This window comes from Triturus cristatus, chromosome 6, assembly GCF_964204655.1.
Source record: "Triturus cristatus chromosome 6, aTriCri1.1, whole genome shotgun sequence".
Lineage (NCBI taxonomy): Eukaryota > Metazoa > Chordata > Amphibia > Caudata > Salamandridae > Triturus > Triturus cristatus.
In genome coordinates this window covers 194,315,626-194,342,013 of record NC_140589.1, presented here as the reverse complement: position 1 = coordinate 194,342,013, position 26,388 = coordinate 194,315,626, and the positions used below count along the sequence as shown (strand labels likewise).

General features: G+C 40.3%; 1 protein-coding gene across 1 annotated transcript in view; it reads left to right on the top strand.

Annotated features, from left to right (window-relative positions):
• The window catches only part of LOC146816625 (cytochrome P450 2K4-like), a 204,779-nt gene extending 181,464 nt beyond the window's left edge, over window positions 1-23,315 (top strand). Inside the window, exons 8-9 of the mRNA XM_085610509.1 lie at window positions 12,285-12,426; window positions 21,856-23,315. Of these exons, the coding sequence (XP_085466635.1) occupies window positions 12,285-12,426; window positions 21,856-22,037 (324 nt within the window). The 3' untranslated portion in view covers window positions 22,038-23,315. The remainder of the gene's footprint in view (window positions 1-12,284; window positions 12,427-21,855) is intronic.
• The last annotated feature ends 3,073 nt before the right edge of the window (window positions 23,316-26,388 follow it).

The following is a 26,388-nucleotide window of genomic DNA, read 5'->3' as shown; positions in this document are numbered from 1 at the left end:
GACGCTTATTGGCTGATTGCACCCTCTAGTAGACTTATGTACCAGTACAGGCCTGGGGTCTGGGACTCCTTGTAGTTCGAGCCCCATTATCTAGGACAACAGTTCTATAGACCGCTGATGTTTATTATTCCTGCCTACAGCTCACTTCTCTTGGGGTGGCGAGGCTGCATTCCTGCTATTTTGTCACTGTCCCCCTTTCCAATTAAAGAATTGTAACATAAAACACCTACATTTGAGACAAGGCCTCAAACAAGTTGATAGCCAGCTGTCTTCTTTTCTGCAAATATTAAACTTTTAGTTCACATTTTCTCCATTTACTTTCAAAGATGTATTAGTTATGCTCCATCATCTTTGACTAATGAACTACCCCATAGCATTCCTTCTACCCAGCATTATATATTTGCTCTTCCACTTAATTGAACCGTCCCTTTTTATCTAGTGATGAATTTAAAAGGCCAGGTCTGAATAACAAAGGTAACGTACACTTTTGAGTAAGTTTACTACTTTCCAGTATTCACAAGCTACACTTTAGCATTAACCTATTCTTTTAGAGTAATTCCAGCCCAATATATGGCCAACTACTGGTATTGCAACACTCTTTAATAAACAATGATAGAGCTAGGGACTTAAAATAAAACCTATAGGAAATAATGTTAAATTAAAATATTTAAAACAGGTAAAAATAAAAATAATTATTGTATATAGACTTACACAGCGCATGGCTGCCCCAAAAAGTTATCCTGCACCCAAAGGCAGGCCTTTTCAACAGCAAAGTTCAAACAACCAAGGGGGTCATTAGGATGGCGAACGGACTGCCACCTCCAGCCCGGCGGTCCTTCTGCCATCACTAAGCATTTTACCCACCGCCCAATTAGGATGGCGGTGGGTACCATGGGGGATGCAAACTCCATCCGCCACTACACCAACAAAGACAATCGTACCGAATGCCTGGCGGACGGTGAGGGTGCCTAAAATGGTGGCGGTGCCTAGCAGACACGTCCACCAAATTAGGATGTTGAGAGGACAAGGCCTTTCCATGGTGGCGATGCTGCCATGGAAAGGTTGGCAGGAATGGGGCTTGGGGGCCTGTTGCGGGCCCCCCTTGTCCCGGGGGGAGGTGCTGATGCTCTGGGGGAGTACCCATGGTACCCTCCTGCATTTCCCCGCAATATGTGGCAGGCACCGCATGGTGCATGCTACGCAGTGCAGGAAGATGCAGTGCATGCCATTTTGATATTGTGAACGTTGCTGCATCCAGCAGCACCGTCTGCAATGTTAATGGCCCGAGATGCACCCACCATACTGGCGGGTGCTTCGTAATATGTGTGGTGGGACCGCCACATAGTAATGGCAGGCAGTCCCAACCACCACAACGATGGCGGGCGGACTCATTTAATGAGCCCCCAGGTTTTTTATTTCCTGCAGAAGACCAAGAGGGAGCTACATTATCTCAAAGCAGGGGGTAAATTCCACAGCTTTGAGCTTAAGAAGAAAAAGGCACAACCTCCTTGACGGGATTTCGGGTGATTCCAGCAAGATTACAATTGCTTGAGCGCAGAGACCAGCTAGGTATAAATGGCAGCACCAAAGATCTAAGATATTTAGGGCCGTAATTGGAAAGACATTTGAGCACATAACATAGAGCTTTAAATTGAACAGGACGTTCATTTGACAGCCAGTGAAGGTCATGGAGCAAAGTTGCATTGGAGGAAAACTTGGGGGGAGGTGAAGTAGGTGTCTAGCAGTAGCATTTTGCAATATTTGAGTCACTTTAGGAGACCCTTTGTGATACTTAGGTAAAGAGCTTCCGCATTGCAGCATTAAAATAACCAAGGCCTAGGTAATGGTTCTTTGGGCAAAGATAGGAAGACAACCCAGAATTTTCCTGAGCCATCCCAAAATATGAAAGCAGGTGGAAACAACTTTGCTGATTTGATGATTCATGGACAGCATATCATCAAGCTAGACCCCTAAATTCTTTACCATGGGTCCTGGGTCTTGGAGTGGGAACAGTAGCCTTAGCCTCAGGCCACAGATCAGGGCCCCTAAAATAAATAAATGAATATAAATTAATATTAAATAATATTAAAAATATATAAAAATTGTACATATTTATTATCATTCAATGTTTATTGGCAGTTTGAATGTAGAAATTCATTGGAAAATACAAACATTAAAAACATACTACATAAAATACAAGTTCAAATTTAAAAAGAATCTACAGGCAATAACGTTTGTCATACAGATAATAATAAGTGGAACATTCAATACAGTGTAATATTAAAAACGTCTTAAGTGGCCTTCTATGCGTCAACCATAAATATAATTGATCAACAGGCAATAACAAATAAACTAAAGCTACATTCACTACAGTGTTGCATTAAAGGTCTGTGCAGAAGCAATAACCTTTTGATGCATCAATCATGCAGACAGGATAACTTTAATAACTGCAAACACTACAGTCACCCTTGTGTCGCTTTTCAAAATTCTCTTTGAATTAATATAATCTATAACCTAGGACCGGCACATAAGTGCAACCCACCTGTTTTATGGCCTGGAATATGCTGTACAGAAGAATAAAAAATGTTCCTCCGATTCAAGTCAAGTCAAAAAGCTTTATTCGGTATGTAAAATACAACCATATAAGCAAGACATGTAATAAATACAATATTAAAATACATAGCGTGCAAAAGTGTCTTATACAATAAGCACTATACATTTATGTATACAAATTCACCATTACTGTACCAATCTGGTAATCCGTTAAAATAGTTATAGTAAATGAGAAAAATCAGCATTGGGTAACTAGTATATTATAGATATGCAAAATATTTTTTGTGCAAAAAAAGGCAATATTAAAGTGCAATGTGTATCCCTAAACAACTCAGGATAAAAGGGGCATAAGAGGGTTACGGACAGTACTACATTAGAATAGAATGACACAGTGCAAATTCTGCATAAAGTGACAAGTACATGTAAACCGTGCAAAAAGTGCTGAATAGAGGGGCGATTTTAAAAAGCGTTAAACATCCATGGAGAACACTGAATTAAAAATGCATAAATAGTGTAAGCGGTACATACTTAATGTGCAAAATACGCAAAACAATGGAAGCTAAGCAGTGCAAATTATAGACTTCCTTATGTTTATACACTTTAACACATATAGTGCAATGCGAAAACAAATGTCAGGGCTTTCCAAAAACATTAAGAGCTTCATTGCTAGTTTAGTAGTTCTAACATTATATTTTAAAAAGATAGGTTTAAGATAAAATTTCCTAAAATGACAATAAAATTTACAAAACAATAAAAAGTGACAGCAGCTTTGCTTTGAAATGTTATCACAGGGGCACAATGTATTAGATTTGATTTTCATATGCGGGAATGAAACTAAGTGATGGACAATCCCGAGCCTTAAACGGGTTAGGACAAATTGATGAGAATTTCTTGTTACAAATGTAAGGTAAGCCTGAAAACCTTTCCTCAAGTTCAGATCATTATAAAATACTACGGTTGTTATATTACTGGACTGTCTCTCTCTGGCCGCATTCTTGTATGCTAGAAACCTTAGTTTTAGATCTTTCTTTGGTATCAATGCAGCTACTTCTGGGTTCAGATAAATATTACAGTCATATAGGACATTGAACCAGTAATAAATATAACTTAACCATGGTATACGTGATAGGTTGTCAAGCCTCAAGCAATCTTTAATAATTGATTGTGTGAATATCGTCTCATTTTTAGACCAGATGGAGCGCCAAAGTAATAGTGGACGTAATGCGGCAAGGTCAGTAATGAAGTCGATACCGACTTCCATGTGAGTTAATAAGGTCGAGGCTGAGGGGGGGGCACATAATAGTTTTTTCAAAAACTTATTTTCGTCATTCTGTAAACAATTCACCTGATGGTGGCCCCACACTCCCGCCCCGTACAGTGCCGATGATACGCACCTGGCATTATAAATGGCCAACATTTCTTTTAACCTTCTCTGCCCCAATTTAGCTGCAAATCTAAAAATGCTACTGGTATTTCTATTCAACTTTAATCTCACGTTCTCATCCTCATGTGTCCATTTCCCATCTCCAGAGAATGTTATCCCCAGATAGCAGAATCTAGTAACCGTTTGCATCTTATCTTTATCAATGTAGAAGGTAGATTTGGATTTTACTTTCCTACCGCAAATCATAGCAAATGTCTTAGTTTTGTTGACTACTAGTTTCCTATCTTTAATAAATGACACAAATCTGTCTATAAGGCGTTGTACAACAATCTGTGTGCGTGATAAAAGTACCGCGTCATCCGCGTATAATAAAATAGGGATGGGATTACCTTCGATCATAGGGGCATCTGAAGATAATTTACTTAAAATTGAATCAATTTGGTTAATAAATAGTGAAAATAAAAATGGTGCCAGTACACAACCCTGTCGGATACCTCTTGCCACTTTAAAAAAGGGTGTACATTCCCCCAAAGGACCATAACGAACTTTGCAAGATAAACCAGAATAAAGCCGTGCCAAAAAATAAATGCACTCCTTTGGGGCACCAAGTTCCAGAAGGATATCCCACAGGATTTTGTGATCTACAAGATCAAAGGCACTACTCAGGTCTGCGAAGCAAAGGAACAGGTTACCTTCCTTAGCAACAGTGTATTTGTGGATAAGGAGGTCAAGATTGACACACTGTTCCATTGTCCCCAGACCTTTTCTGAAGCCATATTGTGCCTTTGACAAAATCAAATTATCCGAGGCCCAAGTTTCAAGTCTTTTTAAAATTATTCTACTCATTATTTTTATCGAGGAATCTAGTAGGGAAATGGGGCGGTAATTGCTTGCCTCAAACTTGGAGGCTTTTTTGAAAAGGGGAATAATCAAACACTGGCCCCAAGAAATAGGTAGCTGACCCTCCGCAGTGGCATTAAAAAATCTAGTCAAAATGGGGGCCCACAAATGTAGTTCAGATTTATATAAATCCAACGGGACCCCATCCGGTCCGGGTGCTTTACCGCCTTTACTGTTACTTAGACCCTCGTAGACCTCATCCAAACTTATGTCTAAGGGTAATCTTGGCCATATATGATCGTTATCGTGTAAAAAATCTAAAACTAACCTATCAGGATTAAAAATATTTAAAAAGTGTTGCATCCATGAATTGCAGTCTACATGTGAGGTTATTTCAGGCACATTATCATTTTTCAAGAAAGGGCTATTTATAGTTTCCCAATACAGTTGGCTATCATTTGTATCTGCCGCTAGGTTGAGGTTGTTCCAGGCCTCTTCTTGTAATGCTCTTTTCCTCTTGACGAGGGATGTTTTATAGTTGGCGCGACAGTTTTTAATACTAGTGGGGTTTCGTGGTTTAGTACTCAGAGCTTGTTTTAAATCATGCAAGGCATGAGTACAACTCTTATCAAACCATCCCATATTAATTTCTCTTTTCCCCTTATATGTCTTAGTAAGAAGACTGTCTATTGTTTCATTAATTATATGTAACTTATTAAGTATATTTTGCGAATTCACCTCCTCGCCAAGACAATAGTCTATCTCCTGTTTGCATTTCCTTAATACCTTCTGCAATAATTTATGTGGAACAATCCTAGACCACCTAATCCTCATTCCATTTGGTCTTACGGCTTCAACATGGTTAATATGGTTGTTAATGACCATTTGTTTGTTGCCCCAACAGTGTAACAGTATAGAAATACTATTGTGATCACTTAATGTTTGCTCATTGACCCATAAATTGGAATAAGCAGTGTTATTGGAAAGCAGAATGTGATCAATGTGGGAATTAGCACCTCTTCCTGTAAAAGTTGGACAATTAATGTTTTCCCTATTTTTCATACAGCTTAACATGTCCAAATCAAACTTGGCTAACATCTTGTTTAAAGCCATACCATATGTACAGTGTGGAAAGTGTAAAAAATCGACTTCCTCCTTATTTCCACACTCCCTTCTTAACCCACACAAATTACTCATGGCATGAGGGCATGGACTTATGTTAAAATCGCCCAGCCAAAGAATAATAGACTGGCAGCCAGATAGTACCTGAGTCCTCTCAATTTCTTCCGATTCATTTGTAAGACAGCACACAGGGAACAGCTTCGACTTATTGATTGACAAGTGCCATGATGACATCTAGGTTGCCAAAGGGCGAACACCATAATGAAATTGTGGGAAAAGAGAATGTCCATAGTCTTGCTTTGTATAACAAAAATTGCCCAGTTTGGTGGTGCCTTTATCAGTACTGTTTATGACAAAAGGAGTGTTCCAAAAGCTGTCAATCCCCAAACTACTTAGGGACTGTTTGACATGCACATGGGAATTTCATGGGAATTTTGTGAGGCTAGGATGTCACTTGAGGCTTCTCTATAACGTCTTTGAACCTCAGTGAAACAAACCAGAGACCAATATATTAAGGGATGCAATCTTGGCACCTCTGTGATATGTTTGAGGTCTAGGCCCAGTCTGAGCAGCAGGAGAGGAGTCCCACACCCCAAGCCAGCAATACCCGTTATAACGTAGTTTTCTCTCGCGCTACTCAGAGAGAAATTACAATGGCCCCTTATTTCGATGCATTTTTAATATTTAATTATAAAATATTGAATAACCTATTTTGAATTTAAAAAATAACATAATTCATAAAATATGTGCTATTTTATATATTTAGCTTTGTAACAATAATGTATATTTATTTATATGTTTAACTTTTTTGAGTAATTTAATGTAACATGATCTCTTTTCGGTATTATTGGAAACCCTTGCTTCCATTATTTTCTATAGGATGGTGGTGCAAAACCAGTAGTTGGCCATATGTAGTGCTGGACTTACTACAAAAGTATAAATTACAGTGCACAGTAAACTTACTCAAAATTGTAAACAAGCTCAAAATTGCAGAATCCTGCCCTGTGTGTTCGTTCTGCCACTAGCCCCCACATGCTTCTAACTTTCATTCCTTATACTCAATTTAAACATTTTTACTATTGTCTTATATTTTGATGAGTTCAAAGACTGCTTTGATCAATTCTAAGGTCATGAAAAACATCAAATAGTAGTCCATTAATTTATATTAGTTCTTGATTACCTATAATTTTCAATGTGATCCAATGTAATATCTACATGTGATGACATCTCAGGGCAACACATGTTGGTGATAGTATCAATCAGTTCCTTGAGGTCAAAATTGACTATTCTCCCTGTATAGCCACAGGTATATTTAAACATAGAAAAAAATACACTTTAGATTAAGAATTTAACTTAAACATATGTATTTCAGGGTTAATCAGTTTCAGTTGTAGTTATCAAAAGCAATTACTACATTTTAGTCTCATCTTTTAGAAGTGATTTGCACACTTAACATATTATTCATAAATCACAGCATAATTTTTCATTTGGTACAGTGTTTCATTACAATTATCCATGATTATTCTCAACCTTCACAAATCCCAATATTGATTCTTTGTCTGCACTTAAAAACTCATATATTTAGTAAGGCCATGACAATAGACACTGTTTTCTCTTTTTTATCAATACAAGTAAGTAATAAAACATGCAGTTCAATCTCATATTGGTGTGATTCCTACCTTGTTCAACAGATCTGTTTGGAGTGTTTGGTATCTCCTACATGAATTTTAGCAAAAGTAAAAAGTATACCTGGAATTTAAATACAATCCTTATATCACTTCATACCTCCTGAAGAGATTCCAGATAATACAGACCTCAGAGGCAAAACTCATACTCAACCTCCCCAGAAGGACCAACATCACATCTCATCTCAAGAAACTACACTGGCTCCCGATTCAGAAGAGACGCTAGCTCAAGATGCTGAACCACGCCTTCAAGGCCCTGCACAACAAAGGACCAGTATAAATGCCTCACCTTTCACCCACTGTCCAGACACCTCTAATCAGCCTCCCTCTCCATCACAGACACCCCTTGGTGAAACATTGGTACACAACTTGCAATGAGTTTCAGCAAAATGATGTTTCATACAGTTCCCCCTTTTTATTTGGTTGGGGTAGTTGTATCCTTAGGTGGCATTTAGTCCATTCTCTTCCACAATTGTGAACTTCTTACCAGTTGTTTTGTTATTTCTTTTTTGTCTGAATCTTTCAATAATTATTTGTAATTATAGAATTTTTCTAGACTACAGGCTCTAACAACTTGCAGCAATTCACCATATGACATATTACTCTTTTGAAATTTAGGGTGTGGTAACCTAACTTAAAACACTGGGCATGATTCACAAAAATAAACTTAGACGTGAAGTCTAAGTTTAAATCTAAACCCTAACAGTAGACCTGACGTATAATTTTAGTCCTGAAGTATAACTTTAGACCTGAAGTCTAAGTCTAGACCTAAAGTCTAAGTTTAGACCCAAAGTCCAACTTTAGGTTGGATGTCTAAGGGCCTGAATTCACAGAGGGCCTCTGCACCTCTGGTGGAGAACCCGCAATTATGTGGGAGTCTCCACACTCAGGCGGAATCTCCACAATGAGAATTCTTAAATTCTACAATGAGAATAAGAATTCTCATTGCAAAGATTCTGCCCCCAGACTCTGTCAGGACGTTGGGGCCACAGCCACAAGTGTTGAAGCTCTTTGTGCATCAGGCCCCAAGTTTAGACTTCAGGTCTAAAGTTCGACTTCAGGTCTAAACATAGTCTTTAGGTCTTAACTAAGACTTTAGGTCTAAAGTCAGACTTCAGGTCTAAACCTAGACTTACCTTTGTGAATCAGGCCCTCTATTGGCTTTAGTGATCTTTCTGTAATGCCGGCTATTTAAAGCATTGTTTAGAACATATATTTCACATTCCAAAAGGTTATGTTAACAGACTTGTATTTCAAGCTAGGCTCAGTATTCCAATGATTTTCATCCCAGGACGTTTATGAAATGTAATCAGTGTACAGAATGATTTAGCAGACTATGATGAAGCTCCTCTATATTAAGTATCTAGGCCACCATAGGATGCACAGCAATCCTAAGGCCTTTGAGTTTACTAGTGGCTTTCTCGTTATGGCAGTGGAGGGCTTGAATATACTAAATTCATTTTTCAAAACTGTTACTTTTAATGAATAAGCTACAATGCAGTGATATAACCTAACAGACTAAGGAGAAATGCTTCAGCATGTTAAAAAGAACTACACTTTTAAACAATGTTGAAATTTTAACATGACGCTTGTCGCATGATTTCGATATTAAATATTTTCAAGGTTCAACTCGTGCATGGGCTCTTAGAGCCAAGCAAGACTGATAGCTCGGTTTGGGCACAGCTCTCCCTGTTAGTATGTTACCTCACCCACCTCTACCCAGTCTGCAGCAAATGTAAATTGATGTTCCATTTGATTTACATGGCCAATGTTGCGGTGTAACGGTCACTGTCAGGCCACAACCTCATACACTTCCCCTGAAACTTCGGCCTTTGTTTTCCCCAATACCCGTATGTATATCACCTTCTACATTAATCAGCAGTATTTCCCATCTTCTACATTCACCTCTTTCCCCTTGTAAGTTACTCCATGGCATTGCTTCTTCTTCAGGCCAAACCAAAACAGTATCCAAAGGCATAACGAAAGTGGGCTTCCTTGACCCTTATATAGATGTTAAGAGATATTCATAATTGGGCTCAGTTCAATAAGCACTTCCACCACTGGATCAAGGGGCTACTGCAACTGCTGTATTCATTATAGCCACCCTTCTTCAGTCTTTTGGATGCCTCTTTTTGCAGCTAAACATGGGTTTTAAGAGTTTGGGTAGGGATTGGCAGGATTTATTTTTATATGGATCAGAATTAAATGAAAATGCCCCATGTCGTTTTTTATGAGCCAAGGAACACAAGAAACATTTTTATATTGAGTGAAGAGCTATTCTTCAAGGTTTGCCATTTTTGTGCATGAGTACTCATTCTGTCTGTGTGTTTTTATTTCATTAAGGTGTTTGTACACATGAGTAAAATTGTCCCAACAGGACTACAAGTACCAAAATGCAATGATAAGAGATTGACTGGATGGGATACAAGGACCTGGATTCAGAAAAATGTTGATATCAGAGTATGTGGCATGTAATTGAAAGAAGGACATTGCATCGTACACTTTTTTAAACTGGAGAGTGCCATATCATGCCCAAATTATTCAATTGAACAATATAATATCACATAACTTAGAAGTATATTATTCATGGACCAAGCCATGGTGCATTTGTTATCTGTCTATACTGTGTCAAAGGACATTGCATTCTGCATTGGCATTCTAAACTGCGAAATATGTCATGAATCTGGGAAATTCAGAGAAAGGTCATTACTGTGTCTTACGCACAGCATGTGGTTGTGACACTGCTTTCTGTAAATGTTTAAACTGGGGACTTTTTCGGACTTTCACACTGTGGTCGATGTAACAAGAGTCTTCTTACTCTAAAATCAGGTAACACCTTGAGCTTAATGACTGAAATGCATTGGATAGGATGGCAAGAGTAAGAATTAGGGAGTGATTAAGAGTTTGGTGGTCTTATGACAGCCACACTCGCAGTGGTGCAGCAGTTGCAGTCCACCATCTGCCAGATTATGGCTTTCAAAATCTTCCCAGTGGTGGACCGCCGCTTCAGACAGTGTATCACTATTCCCCGCTGGTAGCATGGAGGAAGCCCAATGTAACATGCTGAGTGGGACTGGCGCAGTCCCACTCAGCATATTACGAGTTCCTCCACTGCCAGCCATTTCATGAAGAAGGTGCCGGTAGAGGAACAAAGGAGGGCTCCCATAATCCCCGCCATGGGGATGTATTAATTCCTGTCTGCTTGCACCTCCAGTTCCAGACCTGCATGGACGTCAGCGTCCATACTATGCTGGAACATTTTTGCCATTCGCATTGCAGTGCATGTTTTCTGGCACTGCCATGGGAATGGCAAAAAGACCATCCGTCTGCATGCGAAAAACTCGTAATCAGGCAGGCATTTAGTTCTTACAAATAGGGTTGAAATGATAGTATGAGTGTTTGACATGTACAAAGCGGGCACTGACCCCAAGGTGGGGCACTGACCTCAAGGGGGGCTCTGTGTTTAGCAATGACTTATGATTTAAGAGCACCTGCTTCCTTGTGCGTCTAGCTTTCAGGCAGCAATAAAAATGTCAAAATAACACTTGTAAATAATCTTCCTCCTCGAAAGAGAGATCAGAATTTTGTCTAGTGGCAGTTTTGACTCGCCATAAAGTAGCACAGAGGGTTAATATGCTTGCTGCAAAGAACAGATTTGTAATTTATGTGATGTGGATAGCTGAGTGAATTAGTATAGCCAGTCTATACCAGAGCTTCAAAAAAAATGAATGTATGTGAGAGAGGGGCAATGGAGAGATGAGGGGCACTTTTTGACGGGTAGTAGTGAAGGAATCTGAGGAGGAGGTCGCCCTAATTCTTATTCAAATTTAGGTGTATATATAACTGTTTACGGAATGAATTGGAACAATACTTTTAGACGGTCACAATAACAAAATAAATCACTTCATAGCTCCCATGTCATGCTTAGGGAGTTGCATTATGTATTTTGTGAATTAGACAACATGCCACATGAATAGAAAATTTGCTGCTGTAGTTCAAACTGTGAATCTAACCATGGTCCCCAGTTTGAAAGAACTGTTCATAATATTTTTCAAGCACAAAACATATTGTATACAATTTAATGTCATGTGCTTTGTGTATTGTATTTTGCATTTGTTTTTTAAATCTAAACGAATGCCAAGAACTTGTACTGCATTGTGCATTTCAATATTTGGCACAACACATGTCTCTCAATCACTAAAGAGAGTTCCTTTGATACTGAATTATTGGCCCAACTCAAATTTACTATCGAAAATAATTGGACTGAGTGATGACTATATGAGATTCGCAGCAAGAAATGGATACTTTTGTGACTACAATCTATGGTAAGGTTTCAGCAAACTAAGGGCCATACATCTCAAATAGATTGAGTGAGTATGTTATGTGCAAGAACACAATTGCACCACACACTATCAGAAAGTTAGAGGTCATTGGATGTCACTTTCTGTAATGTCATCAGGTCAAAGATTCTGTGACATACCTTGCTGTGATGTCATCCATAGGCCAAAAGTCATTGTGATGTCACTTCCACTATCCCTAGCATTATGATAAATCAACAACCATATACATAACTGTGTTAACGTTAGGAACATTGGACGTCAAGGCGCAGAAGAACATATTTATTGGGCATGAAATTTATTGTGAAACCTGAAATGTGATTAGGCTATGTGCTTTTCATAAAATCTTTTTTCAATTCCCAGGGTACTCACATTATTCCACTACTTGAATCTGTGCTCTACGATAAGACTCAGTTTGCAAAGCCTGAAGAGTTTAACCCACAGCACTTTCTTGACTCTGAGGGGAAGTTTGTGAAAAACGAAGCATTAATGAACTTTGGAGCAGGTAATATTTAGCATATGAATATCTTTTCCTATTGGTCAATCTTGTTTGTGAACCTTATACCTTGTATTCAGGAGGTTGTAAATGCTTGTAGTAGGCATAAACAATATATGATATATGATTTAAAACGTGGCTAATCTACAGTGGAAGTGATATTTTTCATTTACTAATGAATATCATCTGTGATGGTTTTACCAAGCATTGAATCCTTGAAGATTTCTCATTTAACTGAAGTGGTATCTGGCACTAAGCAGCAACTGAAGTGGAGCCTCAAAATTTTGGATAATCTGTTAAATTGAAACTTGTGAAGCATTTATGAGTGAGAGAAAATTGTTTAGGTGGATGATGGCTCCTGCAGTAGAAGGAACTGAATACAGAGCTATCAGATTGATGCAGTGTGATACTGCTGGCTGACTTTCTACAAGACAGATTCACTGCAGAAAGGACTCAAGTGGGTGCAGATCGTCCCCCATGTCTAAGAGGGAGTCCATGGCCTGAGATTAGTGTGGCTGTTTTTCACAGGCTCATGGTCTGACTGAGACAGAAAGTAGGCCCAGACACCAAAATAAAGTGGCCCCATTTATGACATGAGTAGTAAGTGAAAGTGTACTGCTACATTTGTAAATCAAGCAACTTTGAACTTTTGTCTGGGTGGTCTTTGAGGGGTAACAAACTGTAGAATTTGTGTCTGCAGGAAACCAAGCGTTTTTGTGTGTGAGTATGCATGAATAGAATGTATGTACATCACAGCTAAGAACTACACTTAACATGCTTAGATTTATCATCATTAGGAATCATGATGATCCTGATGAAAGCTGGATTACACCAGTGGCTGAAACAATAGCTGAAACATGTTGACCAGTGGCTGTGGTAGACATTAGTACTCCATGCATGTTCTGTTTCAGTTTTTAATCTGCTAAGGGGGCCCTTAGAATACATCTAATTAATCAGGGAATTATCCAAAGGCAACTTGTATCCTTTCCAAGATCCCAGCAGATATTTCTCTCTACTAAATCAAATTACTCAGTCCAAAAGTGTGATTGAGCCTACCCGGTGCCTTTAGTTGTACCTGGTGAGGACTCAATGATCAACAATGCCACAAATATGATATGTGGGTGAGAGTCCACAAAAACAGGAGCATTTCTGCTTATATATGAAGGTACTGGATAATTTCAGGAGGCTTCGATCATTTTTCTTGTTGAGAAAACTGTCCAACTACTGATTCTGCCAAAAGACACCCAGGCAAGGCTTTAGATTAGTACATTGTTATTTTACTACAGATATCAAATGCAACCTTGTGGCAAGGCAGATGGTATCCACTCCTCAACCATTCATCCATCCACACACTCAATCATTTATCCATTCATCCATTCATTGTTGTCTATTCTCACATTCTAGTCACCCATCCATGCACACACAAAATACACATAAACTTGCCACAACTAATAGAGCACAAAAAGTTATTTCTGCTGACATCATCTGCTGACATCTATGATCACAACTAGAACTTTGGAAAATCAGCATGTATGGTGGAATCGAGAGTTCTCGTGGAATGGGCAGGAGGCAGGACTGTGGTAAAAAGACAATCACCCACAAAGTCATTAGTTTCAAATGTGTTTTTAAACAAAAAATGCAATTTATTTTAATTCCAGGAAAATGGCAGTAAGGGTTGGAATTGACTGAGGTGTCCCAATATTTTTTTGTTTTTGTAGAGGTGGTGATTATTTAATGTCAAATATATGTTTCTACATCAATAAAAAAAGAATATAAAAATGAAATGCTCAAATTTTTCAGTCTTGCCTGCTGTTTTAAAGGGTTCACTTTGTATCCCTCTCTGGCAAGAAAGAGGGAGGGGGATACAATCAAACAGTTTATACATTTTATATGGATCCAGCTGGGGATTTTTGTGAATCTAGTAACAGTCATATACAGACATAACTTGTGAGAAGTACTTTTGAGTGTAATGAGGGACTGTGAAACTTTCCAGATGAGTCAGCAGAGAATTTGACAAAACCTCCTGTTCATTCTATCGACTACCGGCTGGGGAACACAACGGCCAGCAATCTTTGCTCTGCCTGGTGGAAGGAGCTTTCCGACAGCCTTGCGCTACAAAAGCGCTCTCGGCACTGGCAGCGCAGGACGCCTTGCTGTTCATTCTATCGACTACTGGCTGGGGGACTGGCTGGGGACCACAACGACCAGTAATCTTTGCTCTGCCTGGCGGCAGGAGCTTTCCGACAGCCTTGCGCTACAAAAGCGCTCTCGACATGTGCTGCGCGGGACGCGCCTGGGCCAAGGGCGGGCCCGTCCTTGCCCGTCCTCGACCAGAAGAGGCTGGGCTGGGCCACGGCACTGACATTTATTGCATTAGATCTACAGGCTGTCGCATCACCTCAAGGTAGTGGGCCCATCTAGTGTTCATCGCACCTCTTATGGTTACTTTTCCTGCAAGTTTTTTACTCACTTGCTAATCCTTTATGCCATTGTTTGTGATTTATTTTTGTAAATGCTATTCCCCTTTGTTAAGCCCTTAAGTTGTTCATTGTGCTATAATATGAGTAACCGTAAAGGACAGGCAGGCACTCTGGACGCTTTTCTTGTCAGGCTAGAGTCCGTGCTCTGCCATGGCGATTATCTTCAGGACCCATGGTTGAGGGTAACATTTTTTTAACTTGCTCGTCCCCTTCTATTGATGACCTGTCTCGGTCCCTCCCCGAAATTGTATCATCCCTTACAGACATTCAATCTGGAACAAGTATGGCCACTAGGCAGAAGACATTCAAATCCTCTATTGAGGATCCCGTGACCAAAGCAAAAGAGCAGACAGGGAAGAAAAGAAGAGGGGCTGGGACTCAAAAGGTCAATCAACAAAAGCGGCCTTGATTAAACAACCAGGAGGCGTCTTTAGCACTCACTGTCTGTACTCAAACTGACTTTCAATTTGACACTACCCCTTCCTCAAGCTCTGCTTCTGGGCCCGCCACTTTGAACACTGGGGGTGAGGACACCATGGGTAGTGTTTGTGTTTGTGCTCATATGGAACAATTGCTTGAAACCCGTTTTGCTATACTTCAGACTCGTCTAGACCATATGGACCTTGTTGGAAGCAAACTGAGTGGTCAAATTGGATCCTCACAGCATGTTAACTCTATGGGGGAGGGTATGGGCCTAGTAGTATCCTGTATTTCAGCTATAGCTCCTTCAGTGGACCTATTTGCTAGGATATCAGCCATTGAAGATCTGCTACGCAAAGGCCAGGGAACCTGCGATTCTAGTGTATTGCACAACACCGTAGTAGCAGAAGGTGGTGTCCCAGTTTCCCCACAACAGGTTATGGCCCCTACTGTAATAGATAGAGCACTTGTAGGACCCAAGAACACTTCTGGGTCAATTTCAAACCGCGCTTCTGTTTACGACAAGCCTTGTGTCACCACCAAGGTATTCATCCCACCTCTTGTCCCTATGGAGAAGGAGGAGGTGAGGCTTAGCCTGCCTCCGGAAGCTACCCCATTGATGATAATTTTAACAAATGTGCCAAACTCTGTCTCTGAGGCAAATGAATCCTGGGAGGCATTAAGAAACAAGGCTCTCTGTTGGCTCGAGACAAAAACCGGGCTGACTGAAACCTTGTTTAGCGAGTTTAAAATGGCCAGAAGGGTAGGGTGGGTAAAGAGAAGGGAAAAACTCTTCCAGGGGACTGCATCGTTCTCACTTTTAAATCACCAAGCTTGGTACGTGAGATTCTTTGCAGACTTGGTTGTGATTTTGTGATACAAAATAGGATAAACGTTCTGCCCCTAGGATATTTTTAACCCCTCAGAAACGATCTCCATCAGCTCATAACACAGAGACCGATTACTACCAGTTTTTATCAGCAGTTTAGTATACCGTTCAAAATAGATTTGATATATTGCCATCCCTGGAAGACATAGATTGACTTACCTTAAACTCTAGTTTTGTACCACAAAGGGGGCGTGAAAGTGATACTTTTAATACTGTAAAGGTTGCAATTGTTGCCCCAAAGAAGTTTATTTATAATCTTAAGAAACATACTGAAAATCAGGCCATCTGCCCTATCGATCAATGTATTAGGCCAATTTATGCCACTTCAGCAAATAGGGAAATGACCGACATTATTTTTTTCCCTGATAATAGTGACCAGGGACCACTTATGCTAGATGGAAACAATAAAAACCTGCATTTAATGAGTGTTGTCAATTCCTGTACCACAAACCATAGCTCAAATTGTGGCTACACAAAACGTCTTACTAGGGTCAATTCCATGGTTAGCCACTTGACTATACTCTCATGGAATGCAGCAGGCTTAAACACTAAACTAAGTAACCTGGATTGGCTGGATTTTAATTATGACTTTGATATTTTATGTATTCAGGAAACTTGGATAACTGAAACTTTACATGTCAATGGGTTTAAAACCTTTCTAACTTCTGCTGTGCCTTCCAGTCATGGGAGGAGCAAGGGGGGTCTGGGTATTTTTATATCACATAGGTTGAACCTCAGAAAGGTGGCTATTGTGGCATCCAATATTTTCTATCATATTATAAAATTGTACATTAATAAACAGTATTGTATCGTTCTTATTAATTTTTATAACAATATTCCTGTTACAGATATGAACGAAGTTATTAGGCAGTTTCTGGTGGACTTGTCGGCCATTCAAACGAATATATCTAAAGAACTTTGTGTAATTTGGGGCGGTGACTTTAATGTGAATCCTTGTAGTCAAGCGTATGGTGGTCATTGTGGAAACTCACATGATGATATAGACATCTGGCATTTCTCCCATTGACTTATTGGAGAAATGTTAAATACGGTTAAATATTCCTTGGATTTAGGCTTTGTTAATGATTTGGGCTCACCACCGATCCTCTTTAGTAGTACACTTATAGGTCGGGGTTGTCCTCAACTTTAGACTTTTTCTAATATCAAATAGATATGCGGATAGAATTTCTAACTTTAAAACCCACACAGTAGCTTTTAGTGATCATTTTCCAATCAGTTTTAAGTTAGACTTGCCGACTAAGGTGGTATCCCTTGGACACTTACCTACTAAGCCACTAAAAGACATTGCTATAAATGGGACTAACGGATACTCCATCAGATGGGCAGGAGTGGATACCTTCCAACTAACCAAGACACTTCTAGCCAATTATAATCTAGAGACCTGTCTAGATGAGAGGGCAGCAGATATAGATATCCGTAATTCCTTTAAAAAAACTCTCAAAGGCTATTGAAACAAACCTAATGATAAAATCAAAAAGCACCTCCAATAGCAGGTCGCGTTGGTTTGACACTCAGTGTAGTAAGTCGCATGCCGCCCTGATATCGGTCTTGCATAAGCCGACTAGAGATTGGGATGATATAAAACGGGCAAGGCTGGCATATAAAACATCCCTTAAAGTACGTAAAGAGGCCATTCGAACTGTATTGTGGCAGGCACTTAGGCAAGCCTCTGTCTTAAAGGACATGAAAGGCTTTTAGAAGGCTGTGAATGCACCGTTCTTGGCCCCCAGATACTCCCCTAGTTCCGAAAATACAATTGGTGAGGACCAATGGGTGTCCCATTTTTCTAGACTATATGGCAGTGGCTCTTTTCCAGCCATTGGTGATGGCCCTGGTTTGGGCTCTTGTAGCCATCTCCCCATCCGCCTCGATTTTGAGGTGGATGAAGTGATTAAGGCTATAAACGCTAGTACTGGGAACAAAGCTCCGGGCCCAGACTGTGTACCCGTGGACCTTTTCAAATCATGCCCTAAATTGTGGGGTCCACTTCTTACATTGGTCCTAAGGGCATGCTGTGTTCAAGGTTTTACTTCGACCTGGACAAAGTCCACCCTTGTTCCCATCTTTAAGAATGGTGATCGCAATGACCCAGCTTGCTACCGCCCCATTTCATTGCTGGGCTCCCTAGTAAAGGTCGCCGGGCGTGTGGTTTTAAATAGATTGCAGACGTGGGCTGAGGATACAGGTATCATTTCAGATTTACAGTACAGATTTCGCACTGGTCTGGGCACAATCGAACAAAGCCTGAGCCTGAGCCTCATTACAGGAAAATATGTCCAAGCAAAAAAAGGGAGTCTGTATACGTGTTTTGCTGACTTGAGCTCAGCGTTTGATTGTGTCAATCACTCAAAGCTTTGGCAAATTCTAGAGCAAATGGAGGTGGAAGGTCAATTAGTTAATTTCTTAAAACAATCCTATCTAGAGGCCCCGGCCAGGGTTTGTTACGGCAGACCGGGTGAGCTTAGTTATAGTTTTCCCATTGGAAAGGGGGTAAGGCAAGGGTGTGTGCTCTCACTATTCCTTTTTACCCTCTATATAAATAGCCTGGGAGACTTTTTAGCACGGGAATGTCAAGACCTGCCCAGCATTGGCAACAGGGCAATTGGCGTATTATTATACGCCGATGATGCGGTCCTGTTAGCCCGCACCCCGAACGGTCTGCAAAAAATAGTGACGAGTTTTGTATCTTATGTCAAGCCTGGACCTTAAAGTTAACATCTCAAAAACCTTTGTCATGAATTGGAGTAAGCCCAGAGTAAAGTACCGCAATATTTTCATACATAGCGGGAAACTTGATTTTGTAGATCATTTTTAGGTCTCGCCTTGGCAGCGCATGCGCTGCATGCGCTGTCTCAGCGAGACCTTAAGTAAGCTCTATATGTTGGCAAGCAGCTGGTAGATTCTCCTGCTGCTTGCCATTGGCTTAGTGTTGTTCTCACATTTCTTTCTTTTGTTTTAAGTGGCTGTTGATGTCCATCTGACTTCCGTGTAGTCCAGAAGCAGTGGCCACCAACTAGTTTTAGTCCGCACTGTTCGGACTTTTTGTTTGTCTTGCGCATTGCTGCCTGACCTAAAAATGGCAGCCGCGCATGTGCAAGGAGCCGGTGTTCATGAGGGGTGGGTAGCACATGCTGCTTGTTTACATACTGCGCCTCATACGGAACGGGTGCACGCGACCAATGGACGCAGCCGTTAGCAGCGTCTGGAGATGCCGGATTCCATCCCAAACCTGCCTCCTGGCCAATGAGAGGCTTCCACACAGGCTCCTGCTGGAGCCCCGCCGTCGGGACTCGGGCAGTTCAGAGGTGTGCTACTGCGGCTCAGGCAGGGAAGTTGCAGCAGCCGCGGGGCAGCCATGGGACTCCCCCTCTCGGACCGGCAGGTGGAAGGCGTCCGTCTGGCAGCAGGTAGGAGCTTGTCCTGCTCTGTGAGTAGTACCTGAGAAGACAAATGCCGTCCGCGCACCTGTCCTTCCTCTACCACAGGCACCTGTGCCGCTCGGTGAACTCCACCTTCCGCTACTAAACTAGAATCTGTTAGAAGTGTCAGCATAATGCCTCATTACTGGGGTTTCTGCAATCTGTGTATGGCTATGAACTGTGCTGTTCTGCAGAAAGGCTCTCGTCGTGCTATATCGTATGCGGGCTTCTATCTATGCAACCGCTGAAACGTGAATAAAGTACATAATCTCACAGTATCGAATTCTTTGAGCTGGAGCGGAGTCAGTCATATCAGCTTTTCTAATATCTAAGGCCCTTTCAGAACCGCCGCTGGCCGTTTAGGAGGCACACGTCCGTCGTACTCTTCCCCAGCCCCGCCAGCCTTTAGGATCCAATGACTTCTTAGTACCACCTTGTCTTCATTCATAACTTTCCAAGAGGACTGGCCCTTTTACTTTAGTTGTTACACTGTGAGTTTTTTTAGTCTGTAAGCACTATTTTCTTCAAATAGTTTCTCGTTCTGCAGGCGCAACATGCTTTTCTGCCACATTCAGCGCTCCATGCTGCTTTCACTTTCTAAGCAGCCCGGGACAATGGTGGCTGCTCCTTAGAATAGGTCTTGCATCTACAAGAGTTTGAGCTATTGGCATTGTACATGACAGTGCCTTTCATTTATGTGTTAATTATCATAAAATATAAATACAACGGATTGCCATTTACAATGCCAATAGCTTAAACTCTCGCAAATGCGAGACCTATTGCATTGCAAATGCTTGTTTATATCTGGGGATTGTTTTTGAAAATAGGGGTTTATAGGCAAAAGCCGTCAATTGCAGAAGATTACTTTTTGCTAAAGCTACAGGTGCTCTGATTAATTTTGCAAGGAGGTTGGGCAAGCGCCCTATTGATGACCTCCTGGTAATATATAAAGCCGAATGTATCTCTGTTGCCTTGTATGGGGCTGGTATTTGGGGCCATGTAAATGTGGAGCCACTCCAACAAGTTGAAAATAGTTTTCTGAGATACCTCTTGGCTGTCCCTGATAGCACAGCTACTTACATCTGCCATGCCGAACTGGGCCTGCCATACCTGTCTGACCTTATTAAAATACAGCCGATTTTATTATGGCATAAGGTCTGGACAGGTGTGTCTACAGGCCTAAATCGGGAAGTGATATTAGATTGTTTGAAACTGCAGCAGATAAATTACATCCCCTGGCTTGCTTATATTAAATCATTTTTGGTGCCCTTGACCACATGTTGTTTGACAATCCTGACTCCATGCTTCATATCTCGAGGAAGGACCTAAAAACATTATGTTTAAATCACCTGGAGACGATCAGGCGGTCTTCTAACATTATGAAATAGACAGTCAGAGCTAATCAATCGCTCTTGATTCAAACAGGGATACAACTGTATTTATTATGTACCTCAAGTAATTATGATAGGTTCTTACTGACGCGCCTACGCTTAGGCAACATTCACAACCTTGTTACATTTCCCCAATTAAACGACTGGTCACGCTCCCTCTGCCCCTGTCCTTGTGACAATGTATCGAATCAGTCGACAATTCATATTATGTTTTTTTGTAAATTTTATACTGTACTCAGGAGAAGATGGATTGTGCCTTATCTGAAGATTCTAGGCTTGAGGCAATGTCGACTCGCATTTATAAGGGTTCAATCTCTAGTTGATGTAAATGTAACTAGTCACAATGCAAAATATCTGAAAGGGGTGGTCAGAACAAAGTCATCGATGTAAGGTCCAATTCTTGTTGAAACTAACTGATTTACATGATGATTTTGTTACTACCTGAGCATGCGGCTAGCAATTTGTAATCTGTCTGTTATTTCATACCTATGGTAATTGTAATGGATTTTTTTGGCTTGATAAACTTTTAAATTATGAATGCTTATTTTTAAATGTTGAATGATATTTCTTGTGCTTTTAGTATTTAATACTTGAATCTAATAATGCAAATATTGATTGATTGATTGAGAAACTTATGATGCTTAGGGGTCTTACAAAAAATTGTGTAGAAACTGAAACCACAGGATAATAGAGACGAAGAGCTTCACTCTAATGTAAAAATACTATCCTAGATTAAGTGCCTAAAATCAGGAGATGTGGTTCATACTAAATACAAAAAAATGCTAATATTTTAATAGATCGTATCATTTTTTTAATAGGTCGAAGAATCTGCATTGGCCAAACTCTTGCAAGAATGGAGCTGTTCTTGTTTTTTACAAGTCTTCTGCAGAGGTGCACTTTGCAGCTTCCTCCTGGTGTAACTCATATTGATTTGACTCCTGCAATTGGATTTACTACACCTCCCAAGCCTTATGAGATCTGTGCACTTCCACGCTGTTGAAAGATTCTTAATAGCTTGTGAATGTCTGAAAAAAGACTAATTATTGTCATACTGTTATGGCTAAAACCATTAACCATTGCTGCTGATCTATTAACTAAATACGCATGTTTGCAATTCATGGGCCTGTGATATTCATAATGTATAACTGTAAATGATAGTGACAGAAAACTTCGCACATCTCCTACATATAATTTCTTGAATAAATAAAATAAAATTAATTTGTATTTTTTTAAACACTTCAAACATGTGCCAAATAAAATATTATTTTAATGTATCTGCTGAATAGAGTTCATGGATTGTGTGAGGAAGAAGTGAAACTTCCATTGAGAGATGTTGTCCTCTTTGATAAGCCTGGGCAAACACAGAAATTCTCATCCATAAAAATACACATAAATATTCCTCAGCCAAAAGCCCTTAACTTGGTTAAAGTTTGAGCTTATTTTGTTTCTACATTGTCAGTGCTGTATTGCTGGTTGTGTCAAAGGGGATGTTTTTTGTCATTTCAATAGCACACGTTTACGCTACCATTCCTGCTGTCATGTGCCCGAGGTAGGCCCGGTAGGAATAAGTGCTGTTTTTTCATGTACTGTGTCCTTTCCTAAAGTTGCCTTCTCTTTGCCGCATCGACCTTTGAAACACATTTGCATTCATTACTCTTGGACTAGTTTCTAGGAAACACTGACCATGCTGACACAGAACACTTTGTGAGAACACTCTCGTACTACCTTGGCATTAGGGACTCAGAAATGTGTTTTATAATTCCGTCAATATGACGACACAGTTATCTGTGGAATGCAAACACGTGTAGCCCAATCACAATCTCGGCCCAAGGCAAGGATACCGTTTTCTATATATAACATTTTGTTTTCTAACATGATCTGAGGAGACACTTCTGCTGGAGTTGAGGGTCCCTGCTTGCCAAAGTGTTTGGCTGGCAGCTGTCCAACATCTCTGTCAGGGATGTCCAGTTCATGACCAAGACGGGGTCTTACAATCTGGGGTAATGGGGTTAGATTATCCAGAAGGGGTCTTCTTGGCAAAACATAAATCTGCACCCTAGACACGTAGGTTAGGGTTCTGCATCGTAGGAGTATACTACATAGTTTTAATACTTTATAAGTATGCATATATATGTTGTCTCAACAAGATGGTGGAACTATTCGTTTTATTTACTGTTCTGACATTCATTACAAATTTTGTCTGCTTCTAACTATTCATCATCGCAGCCCAGATTTTCTATGCAAGAAACACTATGGTTCAATAAATATTGGAAATGCCTCTTCGTGTATTTGTTGTATATTTCTCTGAGTGAAAAAAGGCAGGAGTGACTGAGGACAAAGTTTGAAGTCTGTCACCATGGTTCCTGAGGGAACAGAGTTGTCATGTTCAGTGATTGCCAGAACTTTTCACTCCCTGGTTTATGTCTTCTGCAAACACGCAGTTCCTACTGATTGGTTGAAACTAGACAACACTGCAAATCAGCTTTTGTGGTGCTGATTTTGTAGGCTTGCATTTTGACAGCACAGCTTGAGACTTTGACAATCACATCTTGGCTCAGCCCAGTAGACAACTCATTCTCACTGAACATTGTTGGCTGCTTGAGTGCTTTCTTCCTCATCCGCTCAAGGACTTGCATTGAACTGCACCAGGAATTACTTTACAACTATCAACCTCTCTCTCCACTTTTGCTGACTCCGTCCAGAGTTTCTCGCTCTATTGCAAGATCACAGAGGTTTACCAAGTAGAGACACAGTTTTACTATTTCTTGTCATTCTAACAGCCATTGGCTAAAATTTCCAATGAGAGATACAGACATATGACTGAAAAATCACTGTTGTTAGAAAGGGGATAATTACTTGGCGACGACTGACATCCACACTGCCTTGATATAGTTCCTACCTCTAAATTGTGGGATATTTCTGAAGAATCAAGGCAATCCACACTAGAAACTTAGATAGTTAGATGGGGAGCTAGGGGTGAAATGTCAGTTGACTTTCCTTTCATTATGTGAGTTAGACAGAAATGCATAATGGTCTCCAAATTTTTTCTGACTTTTTATAATGGTCTAGCCAATTGGAGAACTTACAACAACTTTACTATTTGCAGATTATCCTTAATTATTATACAATACCCAAGAGCGCTTAAATAACTTGTTTGATGGCTTCTCCTCCTTTTTCCAAGATCATAGTTTGATCATTAATAAAAATAAAATAAATTATATAGCTTGCCACTTTTACAAATGTTTCAAAGAGAAAGTCTAGTGGGCAAAATTTCAAATACTTTTCTATTGTTGATTATTTTGTTTTTCATTTTAACTATGATATCCAAAGACATGTGAAACATTATAAAAGCTCCTTGGGGATTGCACATAGACTGGGTGACTAAAAGAGGTTTACCCTGAATGTTGATGGTAGAAATGTATAATTGAGCATACCATGGAAGGGCAGTATTTCTCACATTGTATAGTCTGAGGGCCCGATTCACAGAACTAACTTAAGACAAAATCCTAAACTTACTACCATTTTGGTATTCACAGAAGGCACTTACTCATTTCGGTATTCACAGAAGGCACTTACTCATTTCGGTATTCACAGAAGTTAGGAGTCCTAACTTTAGGACTCCTAAATGCCTTCTGTGAATACCGAAAGTCTTAAAATTAGGATTTTTCTCAATTTAGTAGTCCTAAGTCTAAATTTAGGACTACTAAATTGAGAAAAATCCTAATTTTAAGACTTTCGGTATTCACAGAAGGCTTTCGTACGCTGACGACTCTCAATTTATTATCTCTATTACCAATCAGCCTTAAACCAAAAACTCTTAGATTTCATTCCTGTCCCACGGACATCATGTCTTGGATGCGTCGGAATTACTTAAAAATAAATACAGATGAAACAGAGGTGATGGAGTTTGGGTCAGGTCTGCCCCTGTGGAACCAATCGTGGTGGCCATCGAGGCCGGAGAATGTCCATCCTCAGTAGAGAAGGTCAGAAATGTTGGCGTTCTCTTTGATAATAAGCTTAACTTTGGTGCACAGGTTAACAGCCTTACATCCTCATGTTTTTTCTCCTAAAAACACTGAGGAAAATTTGTCCTTTTATACCTCAGGAGTTACAAAAAACAGTGATGGTGGCTCTCTTTCTTTCAAAGCTGGATTACTCCAATGCTGTATTTCTGGGGATTGACAAATTTCAACTGCAGAAACTACAGTCACTAGAGAACGCAGCAGCCAGGCTCCTATTGGGCATACGTATGCCCAATAGGAGCCTGGCTGCTGCGTTCTGTAGTGACTGTAGTTTCTGCAGCCTACCTCAGCTGGCATAAGATCTCTCCATTGGCTGCCTATAAGACAGCGCATAGAATTTAAATCTCTTACACTTGTGCATAAGGCAATTTATGGAGGTGCCACGGACGATCTTGAGAATTTTTTGTATCTTATGTTCCGCCACGCATCCTAAGATCAGCTACTCAGGTCTTGTTAAAGTGCCAAAGATTACAAGAGAAGGTTAGGGTGGCCGAACAATTACATACTGTGCGGCCAGACTCTGGAACAAGCTGCCTCAAACTATGAGGCTTCAATCCAACCTTCAGCTGTTCAGAAAAAGCTTAAAAACCCAGCTCTTTGCAGCTACATAGGCGGCGTTATACCTGCTCTCCCTGCCACTACACTTTCAGCACCAAGACGCCTCAACATTTGAGCACTTTAAAAACATATAAACCGAAACAGAAACATAGGATGCATCTGTACCCAAAGATCAGACATATAGCTTTTCCAAGACGTCAATGGTGTGACCTCACAAGAGTGGTAGTACTGCAAGAGTCAAGAATCACAACTGCCGTCTTGGGACCTGGTAGAATAAAGCTGCACCCTTCTCTTACTTGATGCTTCACATTGTAATGCTGAGAGGAGAAGATGCCAGTAGCAACTCTCCAGCTCCTGTCTTCAGATACTGCAAAGATTCATCTGAACCTGGATCTGCCACTTCCAGAAAATGCTGTCTGGAATGAAATAAGTGCTTATGGACATTTTCTAACGGTATTTAGGCAAGAAACAGGTGTTTACCATTTTTTAAAAAGCATAGACTTCCTTTAACTTCACTTTCCCCGGGAGTACACACATAATCGAGCAAAACCCTTCCTTCTTTGGAGGAAGCAAAAACTAGCAGCAGAGAATTAAGGGACAGATGTACGTACATTTACTGCTCGCAAAATACTGAGCACAATTTGCGACCAATATATTTGTAACCAGTGAATAATTCTCTGAACTAACCTACATACAAATAGGTCACTTCAGAAAATTTGCAACCCAACCATCCTCAGTAATATTCATGAGGTAGGTTACAAATTGTGACTC